This window comes from Lepus europaeus, chromosome 12, assembly GCF_033115175.1.
Source record: "Lepus europaeus isolate LE1 chromosome 12, mLepTim1.pri, whole genome shotgun sequence".
Lineage (NCBI taxonomy): Eukaryota > Metazoa > Chordata > Mammalia > Lagomorpha > Leporidae > Lepus > Lepus europaeus.
Window position 1 is genome coordinate 10,094,632 of NC_084838.1, and position 21,553 is coordinate 10,116,184.

The following is a 21,553-nucleotide window of genomic DNA, read 5'->3' on the forward strand; positions in this document are numbered from 1 at the left end:
ATTTTTCTTAATATAAGAAGATTGTCTCTTATGAGTAACCTTCTGAGCTGGGCGCCTTTTTGTACCCTATTCCTGATTTATGTGCTTGGTTTTATGTGTCTGTAGTGTTTTTTTTTTTTTTTTTTAAAGACATTGAAACTGATAGTTTGCTTGGTATTTTCGTAAATTATAAGCAGGTAAGTGTGTCCAATTATGGTATTTCATTTAAAATAGTGCATACTTAACAATGGTTACAGTTTGATTCCAAAAATAAATTTTTTGCCAGAAATGGCAGCTTTTTAATAGAGTTAAGTAAATAAAGTTTTAAACTCCAAAAAAAAAAAAATGTAGTTGACGATGTTCAGGGACAATTATCTTCAAGTTGGCTTTCTTTTCTGCTGTGATTTGGCCTATTGACGTTGGGAAGCGCTGTCTAATCCCGGCCCCCTCTGTTCCTAGGTAACAGGGGAAAACGGTGCCAGCAACAGCGGCCCTGCCAGGCCAAACCCATGTGGCTCGGTGTTATTCACTCTGATCCATATGGTCAGGCTGGAGAGGGTCCCTGGAGGGGTGTTAACACTCAGCAACCCGACTGCCTCCCTCCCTTCAGAGCTCTCCTGCACGGCTCCTGCTGCTTGCCCATGTGTGATTCTTGATTAATTTTTCATTTTTAATGAAGTTTGATCATGTTTATTATTTCTCATGATTGACTGCCTGGTACTCCTCCCATGTAATTGATAAAGCCCATATTTCTTCATCTGTCTCCTCTTTCTTTAGGGTAAAGTTGCTAGATTGTGTGCTGTGGTTAATGTTAGATTTATTGGTCCCATTAGATGTATAAATTATCTCTCTTTTTCTCCACAGGAAGTTCTACAGACTTTGACCAAGTTTTGTTTCCCCTTCTATGCGGACAGGTAGTGTCAGATTTTTGAACTTTTATAGAAAAAAAAGTGTCAATAAACCTGCTATGGAAAATAAAAACCATACCATTCTTAACATGCTGTCTGTTTAACTGTGATTTAAAACACCTATGTTGCAAGGAGAGTTGTAATATTCTCCTTTCCTGGGGATTTTATTGACACTATCAAAAAGTTTAAAGCTTAGAGCTTTGTATTGGTTGGTTTGTGAGATGTATTTTAGATGACATTATTATTTTTATTTTTTTTGTTATCAGACAACTATGATTAAGAATGGTTGGTATTTATCCAGTGTTATTTCATTTTTATTTAAGTATATTTGACTTAAACATTATGTGACTCTGTGGCCTTATGAATATTATACATACTAGGCTTTTCCTAATCTTCAACTTATAATTTAAATCCACATAAACCTATCTTGTTTAAAGGCATTCAGTTATTTAGGCATGTTGTTAAACAGTGTTTTACATTTTGTTTTGTTGCCTAAGAATCATGTCTCTGGGGAAATCAGCATTTTCTGTAATTTCGAGGCAAAAAAAACACACAACCATTTCAACAGTCGCTTAGTATGTACATTATGATTAACTGTTTCTTGGAGACATACAATAACTCCAAGATAGTTAAAATAGTGTGAGAGGATTGTTAAAACCTAAGTCATTGCTTAATATTAACAGTTTTAGATGAGCTTTTTAAAAACTTTTTATACAACTGTAATTTACTAATCACGTTAACTCTTTTTCAAGAAACGTTTACTGTGTTTTTCATCATCATTATTTTTTGTACTTGTTCATTTGTCAACTTGCTTGTTGTCTGCTTAATTTTCTCTTAATGGAAAATTGTACCATGAGATGGCACATATGTTATGTCTCAAAAATTCTACTTTTAGTGACAGAGAGGTTGTAGAAAATACCATGGTGAGTAATAAATGCCATAATATGTTCCAAGCAAATTATCAAAAGTGCCCATCTTCAGGAAGGTTGTATTGTGTGTTTTTGTGTACCCAAACAAGGCAGGATCTGAAAGAGTTCAGTGATTTAGGGAGCATGTGGTTAGCATGCTGCTTGGATCTTTCTATACTTTGTAGTACTGGTGTCCTGGTTTATTTGGCATGAGCCAAAAAATGGTGTGAGATGAGAACTGGTAGCCAAAGGAGTTTAAGAGTACTTAAAAGCAGCCCTGGAATGTTGCCAGCTTCTTGCAATCACTGCTCTCCCTGGTTTTAACATGTTATTTTTTAAGCCAATCAACCTTTGTAGTATTTCCAGACTCAGACCTTTTTAAATCCTGGTACCAGGGATGTTTTATAGCAGGTTGATGCTCAAAACAGAATAGCCTTAATTTTAAGAGGGTCAGTCTTTGTAATGAGAGTCCTCTTGTCTCCTCTTTATCCAATTCCTTCTAAAAATAGGAAGGAAACGGGTTTTGTTTAGAGATGTTTAATGCAAACTTCACATTTATATGTATGAATTAGCGATGCATGAAATCTCCTCCAGTCACTTATAAAATGTATCACAAATTATGGCAAGGGCATATTTATGCTGAACGTAATAAAGCTGAAATGTTTTAAAAATGTTCTTAGGTGTTTAACAAAGAAAATACGAGAGTTCATTTTGACATGACTTGTTAGAGTGATGGCTTGTTACGGATAGGCATTCCTTAATTGACTTCGTAAACTAATATTGGGAGAGATGCACAATGAGATTAAACAGTACTCAGGCACACATGCATACACATACATGTGTATATGCACACACCACTTGTCTTTCTCTGTAGTTTGTATCACACACACACACACACACACAGCTCAACTTACCTACCTGTCTGGATGATCACATTCTAGAATGAGGAAAAAAAAAAGCAGAATCCTTAATTCTAAAATATTTTTGTCACCAATAAAGTCAGATGCCTTTTTGTTGTTGGAAAAAAAATATTTTTCTTGTAAAACGTTTCTCTCCAAATTACCCTCTTGTAGTCATGTTCCTCTTATTTTATTAGTTTTTTTTTTTTTTTTTATAAAATAGCTTTGGGACAGATGTGTCCCTGTGTGGATCTGTTTTAGCCCTCTCTGTGTACAACAATTCTTTCTTACATTGTGTTACATTATATACCCTATGGGTATTAATAACTTTTTTTGATATACACACATACACTCACAAAACCCACTTTATTTTAGGGACTATATTTTTTCACTTTCTGTTTCCCCAAACTTTGGTATACTTTAGTGCAGAAGAGATAATAATAGTGAATTATTGACAATAACTACACAGGTTTTAATGTCTGTTAATTAGTTTGCAGCAGATTCTAAGAGCTGCCCAGAGCCCCCAAAGAATGTTTGTGATTCTGTCTGACTTAGGACACATGGTGGCGTAGGAGATGAGCAAGGTCCCTAAGGTGACTGCATTCAAAAAGAAGCCTTTCTCGTGTTTCCAGGATCTGTGCTTTTCAGTATTAGATATTCTAATATTTCTAGTCTCTATCAAGAGTGAGATTTTCACTGTCATCATCAAATCACCCATTACAATTGTCATCTTGCTGTCTCTTGTGTTGCCTTAAGATTTTTCTTTCTGAAATGAGAACTTATGAGAAATAATACTGCTGGTGGCTCTTCCAAAGAAGTTCTGTCCTTGTGAGTTATCTCATTTTATCCTTCTACCGTGGAGACAGGCCAAGTCCCAGTATCGTTATGTGAAACCATTTAAGCTGTGCAGAAATTGTGACTTGCCCAAGGCCTTCTGGGGCTCCTAGCATCTCCTCGATGTCCATGTCCTAAATGAATCCAGTTTTCCCTAGACCACTTTGTGGAGAAGACCAGTCACCAAGCAGAGAGTGAGAGGTTGAGGAGAGGTAGGAAATTAGTGTTTGTGATTTTGATTAGGGCACTGGCCACTGTCATAGTCATTGATGCTTCTCAGCAGCTCTGGAGATGAGGGTGGGTGGTATTTTTTTTCCCCCAGAAGAGCAAAGGAAGGTTATGTTGTGTGATGTGGAGGAAGTAGAAATGGCCTCAGACTTGGAGTCCTTCCCTCCATGTGTTTCCCAGGTTCATCCAGAAAGAGTTAGAACGACTTATTCAATGGTGTCTCTCCAAAAAGATAGTGAAGTGAGAGCTGAGCCAGTCAGACAAAACTTGTGATGGTGGGGAAGACCTGTGTTAAGTCTGCCTGGCCAGCAAGAAGTAGGCAAGTGGAAGGAGAGCCTGACACCACACGTGCACCAAAAAGCTGTGCCGAAGAGAGAGCCCTGGTGAGCCAGGAATTGTTCAGCCAGAGCAGAGGGGGCTGCTGGGGAGAGGGTGGAGTGTCCGTGAGAGCTTGGGCTCTGGCCACAGGAGGCCCTGAGAATGTGTGGGAACAAGACTGCAGGATTTCAAAGCTGAAATGCATCTGGTTTGAAGTTCCCATTTTACAGAAGGGAAACCAAGGTCCACAGAGGTGAAATGACTTGTGTAGGGCCAAAGCTATGTAATTAACAGAGCTGGGAAAGGAACTGATACTTGTATTCCAGTATGGAGTTGTCACTCCGTGCTGGGGGGGATTGTGAAGTGCCAGTGCTGACTTTCCTGTGTTATTCTCGAAACTTATTATTCCTGATGAAAGCACTCTCTTTAAAAAGAAGACTTCTACCATTCTGTATTGTAGTTGTTCCTCTGTTGTCCCTGATAGCTGACAACTGGCTACAGTCAGTGACCGGAATCCAGAGACACAGTGCACAATCAAAGCTACACCTTTCCATGTCTGTGTCCATCCCTTTGAGGACCCAGGCCATTGGGCCCCTTTCAGTTGTCCTGTGAGTTTCATGGCGCACGCAAAGGACAGGGCATGAAATGAAATGGCACCATCTTTTCAGAGGCAGAGGCATTCCATGAATGGTTCAGAATGCAGCCAAAGATGAAAATGTGGCTCAGATGCTACTTGCCACGTGTGACCCGAATGTGCCGGGCGTTGTGCTGTGTTCTCCTACATCAGAGGTTATACATGTGCAGGGCTGTCATCCCCAACATGCCGCATCTGAGCAGACAGAATCTCAAACAGGTTCTACATTTTGCCGAAGGGGTCCACTATTTCGAAGTGGTAGAGCCGCCTTTGGAGCCCACGTTTATGATGTCCAGTTCCACCATAATTTGTTTAGTTACATCATACTGCCTCCACTGGACCCATCATGGCATAAAGTAATCAAACTCTTAAGTTTAATCTCAAAAGCAATACAATATATCTTTATTGTAAAAAAGTATGAAATTCAGATTAGCTGAAGAAAATGAAACTAAAGCGGACACAATGTGCTTAGCGTAGTAGATGAGGCTCACATAGATGAGGGAGTGGACAGAATTGTCCAGTGGGCTGCTTGAGCAGCTAGGCATTGCCTGCATCTGTCAGGTGTGACCTACTCTTGGTCCTCAGTCATTTGGGGTCAGTGTCATTCTGGCCACTTGGGTGTCTCAGCAGGGAAAGTGAGAAGCTTGAGGCAGGGGCATATGAAGGGTGGGCTTATGGAAGGAAGCTCTGAGGTTCCTGGAAGTACAGGTTGGGGGATGTGGTTGTCTGATACACCTTGATTCCTGCCCAGCTCTACATTCACATACATACACATGCAGAAGGAAAGGAGAAGCAGCACCTAGGGGTGCCTTGCAGTAGATGGCTCAGCAGGTAATTGTTCCTAAGCTATAATAAATAGAGAGTGGCAAAATCTTTTAGTTCTATCTCTTGAATTTTATAATTATATAACAACAATTGTCCTAAATTTTTATTTGTTTATTTTTATTTACTTGAATGGCAGAGAGAGGCAGGCAGATAGAGATCTATCTGCTGATTCCCTTCCCAGATGCTCACAATGGCTGGGCCTAGGCCTGGTGGAAGCTTGGAGCATGGAATTCAATCTGGGTCTCCCCTGTGAGTGGAGGGAACCAAGTACTTGAGCCTTCAGCTGCTGCCTCCCAGGGTGCACGTTAGTAGGAAGGCAGAATTGAGAGCAGAGCAGAGACTTGTACTAAAGCACTCTAATATGAGCCGCAGGTGTCCCAAGAGCTGTCACAACCACTGTACTACATGCCTGCCCCTAATGATCCTTTTGTTGTGAAGCTCCTATATGCTAATTACCTTGTGTATATTATTTCTAATCCTCAAAACTACTCTGCAAAGCGATTATTCTTCTGACTTTAGAGATAAGATCAGGACAGTTCATGTGTGCACTTGTCTGTCCTCACATGGCTAGTTAGCAGTGCTCTCTGGGATTCTGATCTAAAGTCTGAAACGTGATGTTTCCTCTGTCTGCTGCATCCTGAATCCTGCCTATGTTACATCATTCCCAACAGCTGGGAAGTGTTCTTCCATCCTAAAAATGATACCTACCTTTGACTCCTCATTCCCAAGCAATTATTGTCTGATTTCTCTACTTCTTGCACAAGTTATCCACACTCTTCAGTTTATTCCTCCATGCTCTTTAGTTTGTCATTCAGCTAGAGCTGCTCTTAATCAAGGTCTTCTGACACCTTCATGTTACTCAGTGCAATATGCGGGTTTTCTCTTCTCATCTTGATGCATTAATACTGTTGACTGCTCCCCCCTGATTGTTCTGCCTGGAGGTTCTCCTCTTCTTCTTTGATGGTCTCTTCCCCGCCCATCCTCTAAATTGGTGTTTCTATAAATTAGTCCTGGATCCTCATTTGCTTCTCTGAACTCTCTCCCTAAGTGATCTCATTCTTCTCCAGGGTGTTAAATACCATCTGTGTGTAGATGATTTCCAAATTTATAGCTCCGATCCAAATGTTTCCTCTGATTTCCTAACTGGTATGTTCAACTCTGTGCATGACATTCCTACGGAGATGTTTTACAGGCTTCTCAGACCTAACACATCCCAAATGGAAACCTTGGATAGCCCTCCCTCTGTTCCCGAAACTTCTTAATCTTTCCCATCATCAAATGGTAACATGGTGCCATTTGGCTCCCCAGTTCTCAGTCTGTCTGCAAGTCCGCCATTCGTACCTGCTCACTATAACTCAAACTGCCCACCTCTCTGCTCTCCCTGTATGGGTTAAGCCACTGCCCAGTCTCCCCTGCACTACTGCAATAGCCCCCTGACACTTCTCTCTGCTCCTACTTCTGCTCTCTTTCAAATTGTTCTCCACATAACAATCAGATCAGACTGTGTTTTTCTCTTGATTAAAACCATTTGATAGCATTCCATTGCTCTTACCAAAAATAAGTAAGTAAGTGAGTAAATAAATGAAGTCCCAATCCTTTGCTGTGACCATGAGACCCTCTATCTGATCTGGTGCTTGCTTTATTTAACAGCTCCATATGGTGCTACTATCTGCCTCCTGGGCTTTAGCTGTACTAGTGTCCTTTGAGTTTTTGGAACATATCTGGCTCTTTCCTGCCCCAGGATCTTTGTACAGCTGTTTTCTCTGCCTGATTCACCCAGTTCCATGCTCCTTGAATGGCTGCTCCATATCATCTTTTAGGTCAATCACATATCTCCCACAGGGCATTTCCTTCTCTTCCATTTTCTTCTATCTTTGTTCCTCCTTTGGTTTTATAATAATAACACTGTGACGCATAAGAACACTATTAATAACATTCTGTGGAATTCGTCATTCATCCTCTCCAAGGTGACAGCTCTAAGAGGGCAGGGACCCTGTCTATATTATTTGAAGTTGTATATTAAGCAGTTGATACAGTGCCTAGGAAAGTTGTAGCTCAGTTTGCAAAATGCTTAACCAAACTTAGAAGGGAGGCCTACATGTAAAACGTCATCTGTCACCCAGAGATAGATCAAAATGCCCATCCATGGACTTTTGCTGTTCCTACACCAGACCTGTTAACAGCTTTAGGATTAAACAACCTGCGGCTCCAGGAGCCTTGAATGGCTGATGCGCAATGAAGAGGCAGTGAGAAGGTTAAAGTCTGTGGTTGGAATGGTCCTTGCTTTCCTCCCCTGTTCTCCTTATTCAGCCAGACTTGGGAAGCACAGCAAAGTGGGCCTTGTTTCTGGAGATGCTTGAATTTCGCTTCTCTGGTTTCATAAGAAGTGGAATCTGTTTGCCAAGGCAATGGTCTGAAAACCTCACAACCTTAGCTTCATCATCTGAGCTGAAACTGGCGGGGCAGCTTTCATCGAATTTTATGTTGTGTGGCAGGACGGAAAGGGCTTGGAACCAGAAGCTGGCTTATGTTTTCAAACGCCTCGGTTTTCCCATCTGTGAAATAAGAGAGAATTGGGCAAGATGGTTTCTAAGGTCCTGTTACCAAAAGCTTAGTCCGTGTCCCTGGTACCAAATCAGAATAATGGGGGTCCGGCGCTGTGGCTCACTTGGTTAATCCTCTGCCTGCAGCACCAGCATCCCATGTGGGCGCCAGTTCTAGTCCTGGTTGCTCCTCTTCCAGTCCAGCTCTCTGCTGTGGCCCGGGAGGGAGTGGAGGATGGCCCAAGTGCTTGGGCCCCTGAACCTGCATGGAAGACCAGGAGGAAGCACCTGGCTCCTGTCTTCGGATTGGCGTAGCTCTGGCCATGGCAGCCATTTGGGGAGTGAACCAACAGAAGGAAGACCTTTCTCTTTGTCTCGCTCTCATTAACTCTGTCAAATAAAAAAAAAAAAATCAAAATAATGAGGACTAGATTTGGGGGTGAAGGAAAGAGAGCATTTAATCTGTCAACAGAGGAGAGAGTAACAGACTTCTAGATTTCAAGGACTACCACTCTACTCGGTGAGGATGCTTGGGGGCTTATACAGGTACAGGTAGGGCAAAATCGTGAAAGAGCTGCCTGTCTCTGGCATCAGGTGGCACAGCTTGTCACTACAGATGGATGACAGTGCTTTCCTTCCCTGCCTCATCACGGAGGTCCTTGAGGTTCACAGGTGTTGAGAATAGGTCCAGACTGACCAGCTCCTTTGCTCTGGAGAAAGAGTTGAGATAAGGAACCAGCAGCCCTGAAGTGTCAACTTCTCAGCTTTACATTTTAGGAGTGAAAATTGTTGGCTTATGTTGTTTTATAGCTGGGTACAGTTCCTTCCATGTTTAATCATTGTGAAATCTTTGGTTTCTGTAGAAATTATAGATGCTGATCCTGGAGATAAACATAAAAACTACAGTCTTTAAGGAAGCAGAGCCTTTCCCTAAAGTCATTTTTATGGAGAAATAGTGAACATTGCCCCCCCCCCCCCACTTCAGTAAGGAGAGAGAGAATGAGAATGATAAATACCTTGGAAATTGAGAATGCTTCTCAAAAACCTCTGTGTAACTGCCCTTGCCAGTTTATTAGAAATTATCCAAGGAAAAATATTTTGGAATCTACTGGTTTTGGGCTTTTGATGATTTGTGCTTCACCCTCCCAGGCATTTAAAAGGTGAATCGGTGGAGAACAGTGAATGCCTCCTCCTAAGCTGTAACACCCTGGAATGGAATCTTTTTCACTTTAATGCAAACTTGAGCTACATGGTCACCCAGAAGGCTGCCCTTTCCTGAAATAATGCAACAGACAAGAGAGAAAGAAAGGCAGACTTGCTTCTTCCACTCACAGGTATTAGAAAGCTGAGCCAGGCGGGAAGACTCTGAGCAAATGCTCCGTTTTCACATAGAGTTTAGTTCTCATTCAATCGGTGGCAGCTTGCATCTCTCTGATTAACTGCTCCTGCTGTGGTTGGCCCTTCTACTGAATGCTCATCCCATTTATTCCCCAAACAGCGTTGGGGTCCCCTGGCAATTTCTCATTGTTGTTCCTGGTAAGGAAACTGGGATACTTAGAGGTTTGAAGTAACTTGCTAAATTAAGCCCCAGTTAGCAAGTGATTGAGTTGAGATTTGTACCAAATAAAGGAGTCATGAATCTTTCTTTGAGCCTACCATATAGCGAAGCACATTTGCTGTATTTTAAATGGTAGGAATTAGTGACTCTCAATTCACAGGTCAAATGGTGTTCGTTCTGTGTCCGTTTCCTAAAGACTTGGGTGCTTTCTTTTCATCTAGTCTTATCAATACCCATCCTTCTTTATAGGGTGCTTCTCAAGAGTATTTATTTTGAACATTCCAGAAGTGAAAACCAAACCCTGAGTTAAAATAATTCGCAGTCATATTTCATATGATCACTTTAGTCTTTCCCAAAAGTATGGCCTTATTTGTAACTGAGAAACATCCAGACCTGTTGCTTTAAATATTTAATAAAACAGGTCTTCCCTTCCCCCACTGAGGCCCACTTTGCTCCCCAATCACTTTAATTATGTGAGCTAGAATCCTGTTTCTCACACATCTTCAGTTCTCAACCTTGTTAAAATTAATCATATAATCCCCCTTTAAAACATAGTATTAAATCACCATAGTAACACAGTATCCAAGCTTTACAGATAGAACATAACAGCCCTAAGAAGGTAGCATTTGGTGTCCCCCTGACAGCTCTATAACTTTTATAGAAATGTGTTCCTCCTCCTGGCTGTGTAAGGTGGAGGGATACCATTGCTTACTCCTGCTTTATTGCCACCTTGTTTTTGTTCGCCTTCCTGGTTAACTAAGGAGAGCAGAACCCTGTCTTCTTTCTGAGTCACTTTCCTGTGCCCTCTAACCCTTTCCGAGAGCTGGGTTTGCTCCCTTGAATATAACCAGGAAAGCTCCATTGACCTTTGTGCTGGGATACCTGGAAAATCCTATGGATTTTAATTTTCTTATGTGGCTTGAATAAGGGAGTTAATAAAGGAAGGCCATTCCGAGTTTGGAAATTTAATTCATGTCATATTTAAAGACTCAGTAAGAATTCTGTCTTTGAAAGGGGGCTGGTAAACCATGATGTTTCATTTCCTCTGACACTTTTGATGCAAATTATAGGTGTACGATGGATTCGAAGTGTTTTATCAATTTGAACATACTTTGTGTAACTCAATTTGAAATGTGAAATACAGTGTGAGTTGTTGAGTCCCTTGGAATAATTTAGTATCAAATTCTAAAATGTTAGTATAATTTGAATATTTGGGATATTTAAGTTATTTAAAAAGGAATCTAATGCAAACTAACTGGTAAGCGGATTTTGAAACAATTTGTAACTTTAAAAAAAAAGGAGCTTATAGGTTAATTTGATTAGTAATATGCTCTTTAATTTTTAAAACATATCTCCTATTTCATATTGCTTTTATGTGTGATTCACTTACTGTTTACATTTCTTTGAAAGCACATTTTGGTATTTCAGTCCTCATAAAATAGAAAATATGTTCCTTATAAATGGAGACGTTATGAAAGACACAGAAGTCTAGGAGAGTAATACCTAACCTTGCCTCTTTGTGCTTCTTCCCATTTGAATTCTAGCTCCTTCCCTTGGCAGCTCTCAGAACCTGATTCAGTTACTACCGATTCCACCCTTTAGTTTCCTTTTCTGTATAACGGGAACATCATCTAAATCCAGGGTTGTTGTGAGAATGAGAGACTTAGTCTGCATCAGATGTTCAGCTTTCTGGCTGGCACATGGTAGACCCTTACATCCTGCTGTTGCGATCACGATTATTTTCTGAACCAGAGGAGTTACCAAGTGGGCACAATTAACAGCAAGCTGACAGATTGGCCTTTGGAGTCAGAGCTAGGTTAAAAAAACAAAACAAAAAAACAAAAACCAGCTTCTTGCCACTTATCAGCTGGGACCTCTGGCTATGCCTCTCTAGCCTACTTCTTCATCTATGAAACGATGTTAATCGAATGCATCTTTCAGGATTGATGGGCTGATTAACAGAGCTCCTCAGGCTCTGAACCCAGTAAGGGGAAAATACGATGGCTGTGGTGATTCTGATTTCTGAGCACTAGAAACTGCTGATGTCTTTTCTTTCTTTCCTAATTTTTTTTTTTAACTTGATAGTTTGCAGTCTGTTCCCTTGAAGTGTATAAATTTTAAGTTCATTTCTAAAGAGTTCCACTGAGAGAGGAAATGTTGCAGGTTCAACGACTTGTCGTGATTAGATACTTTATCAAGAACCTTACTGCACATTCATTTTTCCCTTTGTTCTGTCTGGCTGCAGCCTCACAGTCAGCCAAGTTGGCCAGAACTTCACATTCGTGCTCACTGACATTGACAGCAAGCAGAGGTTTGGGTTCTGCCGCTTATCTTCGGGAGCGAAGAGCTGCTTCTGCATCTTAAGGTAAGGGAGACTGGCCCCGGCTACTGGCTAGTCCCGTGAAGCAGTGTCAGCCTTGGCATTGTTGTTCTGTAATTAAATTTTCCAGCTGTTCTTTTAATTTCCCTATCTGTTTCCCACAAGTCATTGCACTTGGGGGGAAGGACTTCACAGTGTCGTCCTTGCACTTCAAGTTCTGCAGATAATTGTATTTATTTATTTGCATCACATCCCTTGGGTGGGAATGGGACCGTTGCTTCCGCGGCGTGTGTGGAAGCTGGAGAGTCAGCGTGGCTTCAGTTCCTCCTGCTGTTATCTGGAGCTGTCAGGAATTAGCCTGTTAGGGTTTCCCCGGACATTTGGTGTATGTGAGATTATTAATAAAGTATGCGCCTGTAGCTCAGGATGCTTTGCAGACCCAGCTCATGTGCTCTGCGCAGCAACACCCTTGCCCCCTTTGGGTCAATGAGTGAGAAACTATTTCCCAACTCGGCTACCCCTGTGGAGGTTGGAACAAAGGACAGACTCCTGCGAGAAGGCCTCCTCGGGTCTCCTAAAACCACTTCCTACACCAGAGCCACACTTGCTTAATGCTTTGCTTCCTCCTGCCAAAGGGGCAGGTTCTGGTGGGGATGGGGGTGGGGGAGATGTGTGGAAATCCGATTTCTGAGCTGTAGCTCTGTGGGCTCCTGCTGGGCGCCTCCTGAGGGGGAAGTAAAGGCATCCCACACGCTCTCCTCTCCATCTGCCTTGCTTAAGTAGGTGTCAGAGGGGCCTGCCTCCTGTCTCTCTCTGCTCGTGTGTGTAGCGGCCCCAGGCAGGGCAGCAGGGAGGCGCCCCTGACAAAACCCGGCCCCTCAGCCTTGGGCTTGGGCCTGGGGATGAAAGGCCAGACCCTCTATGGATTCCAGAAAGGGTAGTTCTCTGCTGTACTAGTCTCTGCACTTCCTTCCGTTTCTCACCAAGAGAAGACCTCCTTCCTCTGTCTCCCGAAGCTGTACACCCTCATAGTGTAGGGCAGGGAAGAGACCCACTTGGGAAGTTTCATCTGCTCACTGACTGTTACCCTGGACTGCTACATGTGTGCACTGTTGTCTGTCAGTGAAGTCGGCTCTCCTCTGCACCAAGCAGTAGCATTTGTACTTTGGGCACAGGAAGACAACCGCTGGAGAGCCTTCAGGATGGGGTGGCAGTGTGTACAGCTGTTCTCACGCACGCCCCAGGAGCCCTGATCCCAGGATCACCTGCCCAGAGTATTAGACTTCGATGCCAGTGATTATTTACTTTTTGATTGAACAGTGGTCTTTCTCTGTCTTTTTTAAAGAAAATTTTCTCTTCCATTTTTGTCTGTTATATTTCAGCCTTGGCCAGGACACTGCATATTTCTGTATTCATTTGGAGGAGGTGAGGGCTTAAACAGAGTTCTGGAAGTTCTGCAGAAAGTTTTTTCCCTATATTATTTTGGGCTACAACACTTTCTTTCTTTCCAAACTGGGGTGGGTAGGGGTGTGTGTGTGTGTGTGTGTGTGTGAACTCTAAATTGGCACTACCATACTCAGCAAATTTATGAGAGTGGAAAACTGTTTATTTGAAAATTTAAATTTAAAATCACTCCCCTCTGACTCTTTTGTGTTTGACTCTGTGTGCCTATTCATAGAGTTTGGATTTTGTGTTTGGGAGAAGTGAGTTGAACAGATTTTCATGCTGTCATCATTTCGAATGAAAAATAGCAATTGGTGGGCTCTCTATCTGTTACACGATCCTGGAGCTATGGAGACAAATTTGATGGGTTAATTCATTCATTTGTTTGTCAGCCCCTAACTGAATGCCTAGTAGTAGCTAGTCCCTGCCCTTGAGGCGTTCGCAGACCAGCAGGAGCCAGACGATCACACCACAGTGTTGTGAGCAAGATACAGACTCATCCCAAGGTCTCCCGTCGATGTTCTAGTGTCAGAGATAGTGACTGTGGTTAAGAACAAAGTGTCCTCTGTGAGTTTTGGAACATGCATTCTGTGGGTATTTAACATGAGATGTAAAACTTCTCTCTTGATCTTTTCCAGCTTGTGTATATGGTGGCACTTCCCCTGTGTTTTGGGAATGTTGTTGCCAGCTTGAGACTAGTATGTAAATGGAAGAGTGTGAGTTAAGGCTTGCTGACTGGTTGGTAGTGCGTCCAGTGTGGGGGCTGGTGGAGGAAAGGGTAGTCAGGAGCATGAGGGTGCAGTGTGGGTCAGTGCTAGGTTATTAGCACCGTCCTCTTTCGCTGCTTGGTCCTTTTGTTTCCTCAGATGCTTCCCCTTGAGTTAACCTGTGCCTGGGGTCCAGTCCCCCTTCAGGGTATGCCCAGTGCTGCAGCTCAGGGCTGCTCATAAGTGACCTGTCCTTTGCTTTCTCTTGCTTCTCGTGAGATATCTGTACAGACACAGCTTGCGCTATCCCGGGATTTAGCCTCTTAGGACCACTTCCTCCCTGATCTCCCAAGCACAGTTATGCACTTCTCTGCCTTCACACGTGTACCACCCTCCCGGACTCAACAGAGGCAGCTCCTCAGAGTAGCCTTCTGCAGGGACAGGTGGGCTTTCTCTCTGGGCACGCTGGCTGCTTCATGTCCTTCAGTTCTGTACTTGGGAGCTGTCTTCCTCCTCTTGAATGGTCAGCTCTTCAGGGGTAAAGACTGTGTCTTCATCAACCATGGATCTCCAGCACTCAGTGCAGTGCTTGACCAAGATACTGTGTGGGGGCATTCATAGGAAAAGAGATCATCAAGAGTGGAATGACAGGGCACTGAGGGCTCCAAATGGCAGAGGGACATTCGTTCAAGGAGAAAATGTGAAATACAGATATTGGCAGAAGCACAGTTCCTGTTACCAAAGTCTTTTTTGTACTAGTTGTGAGAAGCGCATCTTTGAATACACAGCAGAGGTGCAATGTCGAGTGCCAGGCATTGTGTCCATAAAGGACTAGGCCATCAGTATGACAAGGTGTAAGCTTCCTTTCACCTGAAGAGTCTTAGACATTTACTAAACCTAAAGTCCTTAATAAGTTCATTTTTATTTGCGGCCCCTCTCTACTAGAATGTCATCTTCATGAAGACTGAGTATGTCTTTTTTTTTTTTTTTTTTCTTTTGACAGGTAGAGTTACAGAGAGAGAGAGAGAGAGAGAGACAGAGAGAAAGGTCTTCCTTCCATTGGTTTACTCCCTAAATGGCCACCATGGCTGGCACTGCGCCGATCTGAAGCCAGGAGCCAGGTGCTTCCTCCTGGTCTTCCATGCAGGTGCAGGGGATCAAGCACTTGGGCCATCCTCCACTCCCTCCTGGGCCACAGCAGAGAGCTGGACTGGAAGAGGGACCAACCGGGACTAGAACCGGCGCCCATATGGGATGCTGGCATCTCAGGCAGAGGATTAACAAAGTGAGCCACGGTGCCGGCCCATTAAGAATGTCTTGAAATTTATTTTCACTTTATTTGGAAGAGAGACAGAGATTTTCCGTCCCCTGTTCACTTTTCATCCACTGTTCACTTCACAGATGCCCACAGCATCTGGGACTGTGCCAGGCTGAAGCCAAGAACCAGAAACCACATCCACGTCCCCTATGTGGGTGTGGGGACCCAAGTACTTGAGCCTCCCAAAATCAACATCAGCAGGAAGCTGGATTGGAAGTGGGAGAGCAGGGACTGAAACCAAGCACTCTGATACAGGATGCGAACATCCTAAGTGGTGACTTAGCTGCCCTGTATCTGTACTGTTTTCTTCTTCGCACATAAAGTTTATCAAAGAGTATCTGGCACATTGCAGGCACTTAGCAATCCTTCTTATAGGAAGAAATTAATCAATGCCTGGGAAATAAGCCGGCATTGATTAAAATTTAAAATAATTTAAACTTTTTCTTCTTAAATGCTATTACTTTAAAAACTTTCTGATAAACATATAATTCTTGTACATTTCTTATAGGGCATATTGCAGTCAACACATATATATATATATATATATATATATATATATATAGCATAAACCAATCAAATCAGGCAACCAGTATTTCTTTATCTCATCTTCGTGTTTGGAACCTATCGACTCCTTTCTTCCAGTTCTTTTTTTTTTTTTTTTTTTTAAACAGGCAGAGTGGACAGTGAGAGAGAGAGAGAGACAGAGAGAAAGGTCTTCCTTTTGCCATTGGTTCACCCTCCAATGGCCGCCGCGGCTGGCGCACTGCGCTGATCTGATGGCAGGAGCCAGGTGCTTCTCCTGGTCTCCCATGGGGTGCAGGGCCCAAGCACTTGGGCCATCCTCCACTGCACTCCCTGGCCACATCAGAGAGCTGGCCTGGAAGAGGGGCAACCGGGACAGAATCTGGCGCCCCGACCGGGACTAGAACCTGGTGTGCCGGCGCCACAAGGCGGAGGATTAGCCTAGTGAACCGTGGCGCCAGCCTCTTCCAGTTCTTTATACCACACATAATGTCACTGTGAATTGTAGTTGTCCCTAGCATTGGAGCTTGTTACTTCTGTCTGTATTTTGGAACTGTTACCCAACCTCACTCTAGAAAGTGTTTAAAAGTTGAGGGGCCGGTGCTGTGGCACAGTGGGTTAATGCCTTGGCATCCCATATGGGCGCCTATTCGAGACCTGCACTCAGAACTAGTTCAAAAAAGACTTTGGTAACAGGAACTATGCTTCTGCCAATATCTGTATTTCACATTTTCTCCTTGAACAAATGTCCCTCTGCCATTTGGAGCCCTCAGTGCCCTGTCATTCCACTTTTTTTTTTTTTGGACAGGCAGAGTTAGACAGTGAGAGAGACAGAGAGAAAGGTCTTTCGGATAGTGCTGCGCCAATGCGAAGCCAGGAGCCAGGTGCTTCCTCCTGGTCTCCCATGTGGGTGCAGGGCCCAAGCACTTGGGTCATCCTCCACTGCCTTCCTGGGCCACAGCAGAGAGCTGGACTGGAAGAGGAGCAACCGGGACAGAATCCGGCGCCCCAACTGGGACTAGAACCCCGGTGTGCCGGCGCTGCAGGTGGATGATTAGCCTAGTGAGCCGTGGCGCCGGCCTGTCATTCCACTCTTGATGATCTCCTTTCCTATGAATATCCCCACACAGTATCTTGGTCAAGCACTGCACTGAGTGCAGACTTCCAATCCAGCTCTCTGCTATGGCCTGGGAAAGCAATAGAGGATGGCCCAAGTGCTTGAGCCCCTGCACCCACATGGGAGACCCGGAAGAAGCTCCTGACTCCTGGCTGTGGATTGGCACAGCTCCAGCTGTTGCGGCCATCTGGGGAGTGAACCATCGGATGGACGATCTCTCTCTCTCTTCTCTCTCTCTCTCTCTCTCTCTCTCCCCCCCCCCCCTTTCTCTCTTTTTCTCTGCCTCTGCCTCTCCTCTCTCTGAAAAAAAAAAAAAAAGGTTTATTTCAACTCTCATCATCAGCAAAATATGATGGAAATGTAGTAGTACTAGACTACAAAGTTCTATTAGCACAGATACCACTACAAAATCAAATGAATTATTTCTTCCCATGGTTGACTTGTTTCTGCCATTTAAAGATTTTACTTGTTCTTGAGATTTCCTGTACTTTACATTAACTGGTTGCTGAATGGTGTTTAATACTAAATTAATAGCACCAGCTGGGAGAACAATTATTTTGGGTAAGTTAGTTGTACTTTGTTATAAGCCCAGGAATGGCAAGAATTTCAGCATTTTTGGATGCATTTTACCACTGATGTCTCAAATTATTATCAAAATGGAAGAGAGCTGACATGAACCAGCATTGTGGTATAGTGGGTTAAGCTGCTGCCTGTAATTCTAGCATCCCATGTGGGTGCTAATTCGAGTCCCAGCTGCTCCACTTCCCATCCAGCTCCCTGCTAATGCACCTGGGAAGCAGCAAAAGATGGCCCAAGTGCTTGGGCTGCTGCAGCCATGTGGGAGATCTGGATGAAGCTCCTGGCTCCTGGCCCCTGGCCTGGCCCAGCCCCAGCCATTGTGGCCATTTAGGGAGTGAACGAACCACTGTATGGAAGATCCCCCACCCCCACCCCCTTCTTCCCCCTTCTTTCTGTGTAACTCTGCCTTTCAAATAAATAAGTACCTTTTTTTTTTTAAGAGAGAGAGCGAGTGAGCTGACATTTTCTTATGGCTTTGGATTTGCCCAAACGGCACTTACTCTATCAAGGCCAATGTGGTAGTGAAATGTGCTATTTCTGGCCAGCTTGTGGTTTTGGATAAACAGAAGGAGCATGGGAGTTCACAGCGTCAGAGTTGTTGCTTGGGGGCTATGAGCGCTGTCATGCGATGACTAAGTGTCGTTAGTCTTTCTGCATTGAGTTTGCAGACGCTTGTGTTCTGCGGTTTTCTCCTTTATCTACAGGGATCCTATTTAAGCTCTTGAGAAAGCTTGAGTTCACTATTCTTACACTCAAATGAAACTGTTCAGAACGTATTACGCATTTTGGAAAGAGTAAGTTTTTTCATCAAGGCATTCTTTTAAAATTTTTATCTTCACTTAAAAACTTTTTATTCAGCTGGGGTGGAGGGTATTTAGCCTGGTGGTTGGAACGCCTCTTGGCATGCACACATCCCAAATCAGAGTGCCTGGCCCAAGTCCAGACTCTGCTCCTGATTCCAGTTTCTGCTAATGCACACGTTCGGAAGCAGCAGGAGATGATGGCTCAAGTGGCCCCTACACGGTAGAACAGATTGAGTCCTTGGCCCCTGCCTTCAGCCTGGCCCCAGCACTTGTGGGATTTTGGGAAGTGAACCACACATGAGAGCTCTCTCCCTCTATCTTTCTCTCTCTCAGCTCTCAAATAAAGAAAAAAGTTAAACAATATTTTTATTAAAAAGTTTTTGACTACTTAGTGTATACTTGGGATAAACAATACCAAACACTTGATATTTGGCCTTTATCTCAAATCCCCTTAAAACGACACAAATCTCTAGCCCCAGCTTCCTATTTGGAAATCTTTCAGATAGTGCATTCATCCAGGGTTTGATGAGCTGAACTTTCTGAACTTGGTGTTACAAAATGAAAAGAATTCATACTTTTTTGTCATTTGCCAAATATAAAATTGAATATGCTTCTAGGTACACTGTTCCCAGGTCACCTCTGTTTTTGATAATTTACCTCCGTTTTCACTTCTGCTGTTCTTACTGTCTTAGGAGCCACTCAGTCTTTGGAAAGGGGATATGCAAACAAGTAGTTAAAATATGTGATAAGTGTTATTTAAATGTGTGTGTATCTGTTGGCATGCCCAAGGTATTCTGGGGTCACAGATAGGCAGTGCCCATCTCTGGCTTGGAGAATCAGAGAAAGTGTGGCTGATGGGTTCCAGATAAGATAAACTGGATGTTACCGAACAAGTAAGCGCATGCCTGGAGGAGAATGGGAGGAAGACCCTAGACAGTGAGAAGTGCTGTGCAGAGGCCCTGGGAGAAATGAAAGGCATCACAGGATGAAAGAAGGCTGAGAATGCTAAGGAGAAAGCAGTAGCTAGAGACCATGCCACAGGAGTTTGGGGCCTGATTGTGGAAGCGCTTGTGGACCATGCTCAGGTTCTAGCTTTATCCTGTAGCAAATGGGACTCCAGCCAATGATTTGGGGCAATCCGTGGAAATACTAATGTTTGAAGACTGAGGCTGGAGTGGCTTGCTTTCTGCCTGAAACATCCTTGGGTTTTGCTGGTTATTGTCAGAAGGGGAACTGCATATAATTTTGGGAGCTGCACCCTGATTTAGACTGGATGTTTCCAACCTCGACTTCAATTGTTTGTTTTAACAACATTCCTGGGTTCTTGTTGGGGAGTGGTTGACCTTCTCTCCATGTTGATTGGCATATGGACTTTTATTTAAACGTGAATGGTACCTAGTGAGAATCGCCTTGTGTTATGAAGCACTCTGGTCTAGTGGCAGCACCAATCCTTGCGTCCCTTTTTTATCTGGATTATAATCATTTTTTACCATAAACAGCAAAATGCTCAGTTTTCATTCTAAAATGGAAGCTAGAAGCACTAACAGAGCCTGGTTTTAAGAACTTTGGCTTCCCTTTCTAACTGTTCCAATGTTTTTTAAGCAACACATACAGTTCAAGAGGAAAATCAAAGGGCTCTATTTCTTCTGGCAGGTGCGGTGGATCGTGTATTCCCTGCTTTAGTTTAAAATAAGTGTTTGGGGGATGGGGAAGGGAGTTGAGGAGGAAGGCTGTGGGGACAGCTCCCAGGTTTTTACCTTGAAAGCAGGTGCTGCTGAAATATTCCAGAAGCAGATGGAATCTCCCATTCTTGTTATAACCTATTTATGGTTGTCTCGCCTGAGGGTACCCTGCTATACAAACAACGCACTGCCTGATGTTTGAGGGCAGTTTGGGCATCAAAGCTGGGGCCCCTCTGGGAGAAATCAGCTTTTCTTCCCAGTGCCTTAAATGCCATTCTGGAAACCTGGGTCTTTCACAGCATTTAAGAGCAGCGTTTCCTTTGCTTCTGGAGTGTTTCTGTGTCTCTGCAGCTGTTTGATTTCTTTTTAATTCTTCCCCTTAAAAGTTAGGTAGGGACTCTGTTGTTCTTGTGTTCTGGAAGGTCAGTTGGGGAAGGCTCTGCTCTTAGGGCAAGATCTGTGGTCTCAGTGCGGGGATGGGGCTTCTGTCAAACTGAACCCACCCAATGGGCCCCAGGAGGCCCCGACTGCCTAGGCCAGACCCCTCTCACGTCTTGGTATTTAGAAGGCTTGCGTGTGTGTGTGTGTGTGTGTGTAGGAGCAGCACATTGTGGGAGCTTATAACTTCGTTTTCTTAATTTAAAAAAAAAAAAGTGGTTGAGGGACGTCATATGTTTTACTGCCATACAGATGCCTTCATGGTAAGAAACATAACCCCCCTGGGAGCCACAGTTCAACCATAGTAACCTGCTGTATGGCCGAGAGCAAGTCACCTTTGAAGAGAAAGGGAAACAAATAAAGCTGCCGTTGCTCCTCCCACGCCCCACTCTCTCGGAGGTTGATGTCCTAGTCAGAGGCTGGGCAGTGGGAAGGACAGGTGTCCCCTGCAGTAGCGGAACTGCTATGGGGCTGGCGCCAGCTGTGGACGTTGGGCTCTCTCCTCCTGGAGCTTTTCAGAGAAAACTGGAGACTGAATGAGTTACTGATTTGATGCAGAGTACTGCGAGTGTGCAGTACAGCTCAGCAAGTGCAACCCCCCTCCCCCGGAACGCCAGGAGCGTAGTTCTGCTCAGGGGGGTGTGGGTGTGGGTGTGGGTGTGGGTGTGGGTGTGGGTGTCTGTCTGACTTTCTTCCCCATACCTCACTCATCTTGCTAGCTCTTGGGACTGCTGATGTTATTACACCGTTTTACCTTTTTGGAGACAGATTTACTGAGTCTGGACACTCACCACAGGGCATCTGAAGAGGAAGTGAGCAGTTAGTATTTATCAGCATTTATTTAATATGTCATGTGGTTTACATAATTCTCATTTATTCTTATCACAACCTTACGATCTGCCTTGTAGGGGAGACAGAGTTGAGGCTGAGACAGTGACCCGTCCAAGATCTCACCAGGGGAAGGTGAAGGATCTGGTTTAGAATCTAAGC

General features: G+C 43.8%; 1 protein-coding gene across 9 annotated transcripts in view; it reads left to right on the forward strand.

Annotated features, from left to right (window-relative positions):
- DENND1A (DENN domain containing 1A) overlaps nucleotides 1-21,553 on the forward strand; it is a 566,150-nt gene that overhangs the window by 184,342 nt on the left and 360,255 nt on the right. For 7 of the 9 annotated variants that reach the window (XM_062207587.1, XM_062207594.1, XM_062207585.1 and 4 more), the window contains 2 exons: nucleotides 844-893; nucleotides 11,880-11,999. In XM_062207587.1, coding sequence (XP_062063571.1) covers nucleotides 844-893; nucleotides 11,880-11,999 — 170 coding nt within the window. The remainder of the gene's footprint in view (nucleotides 1-843; nucleotides 894-11,879; nucleotides 12,000-21,553) is intronic. The other 2 variants (XM_062207591.1, XM_062207590.1) reach the window with 1 other exon arrangement.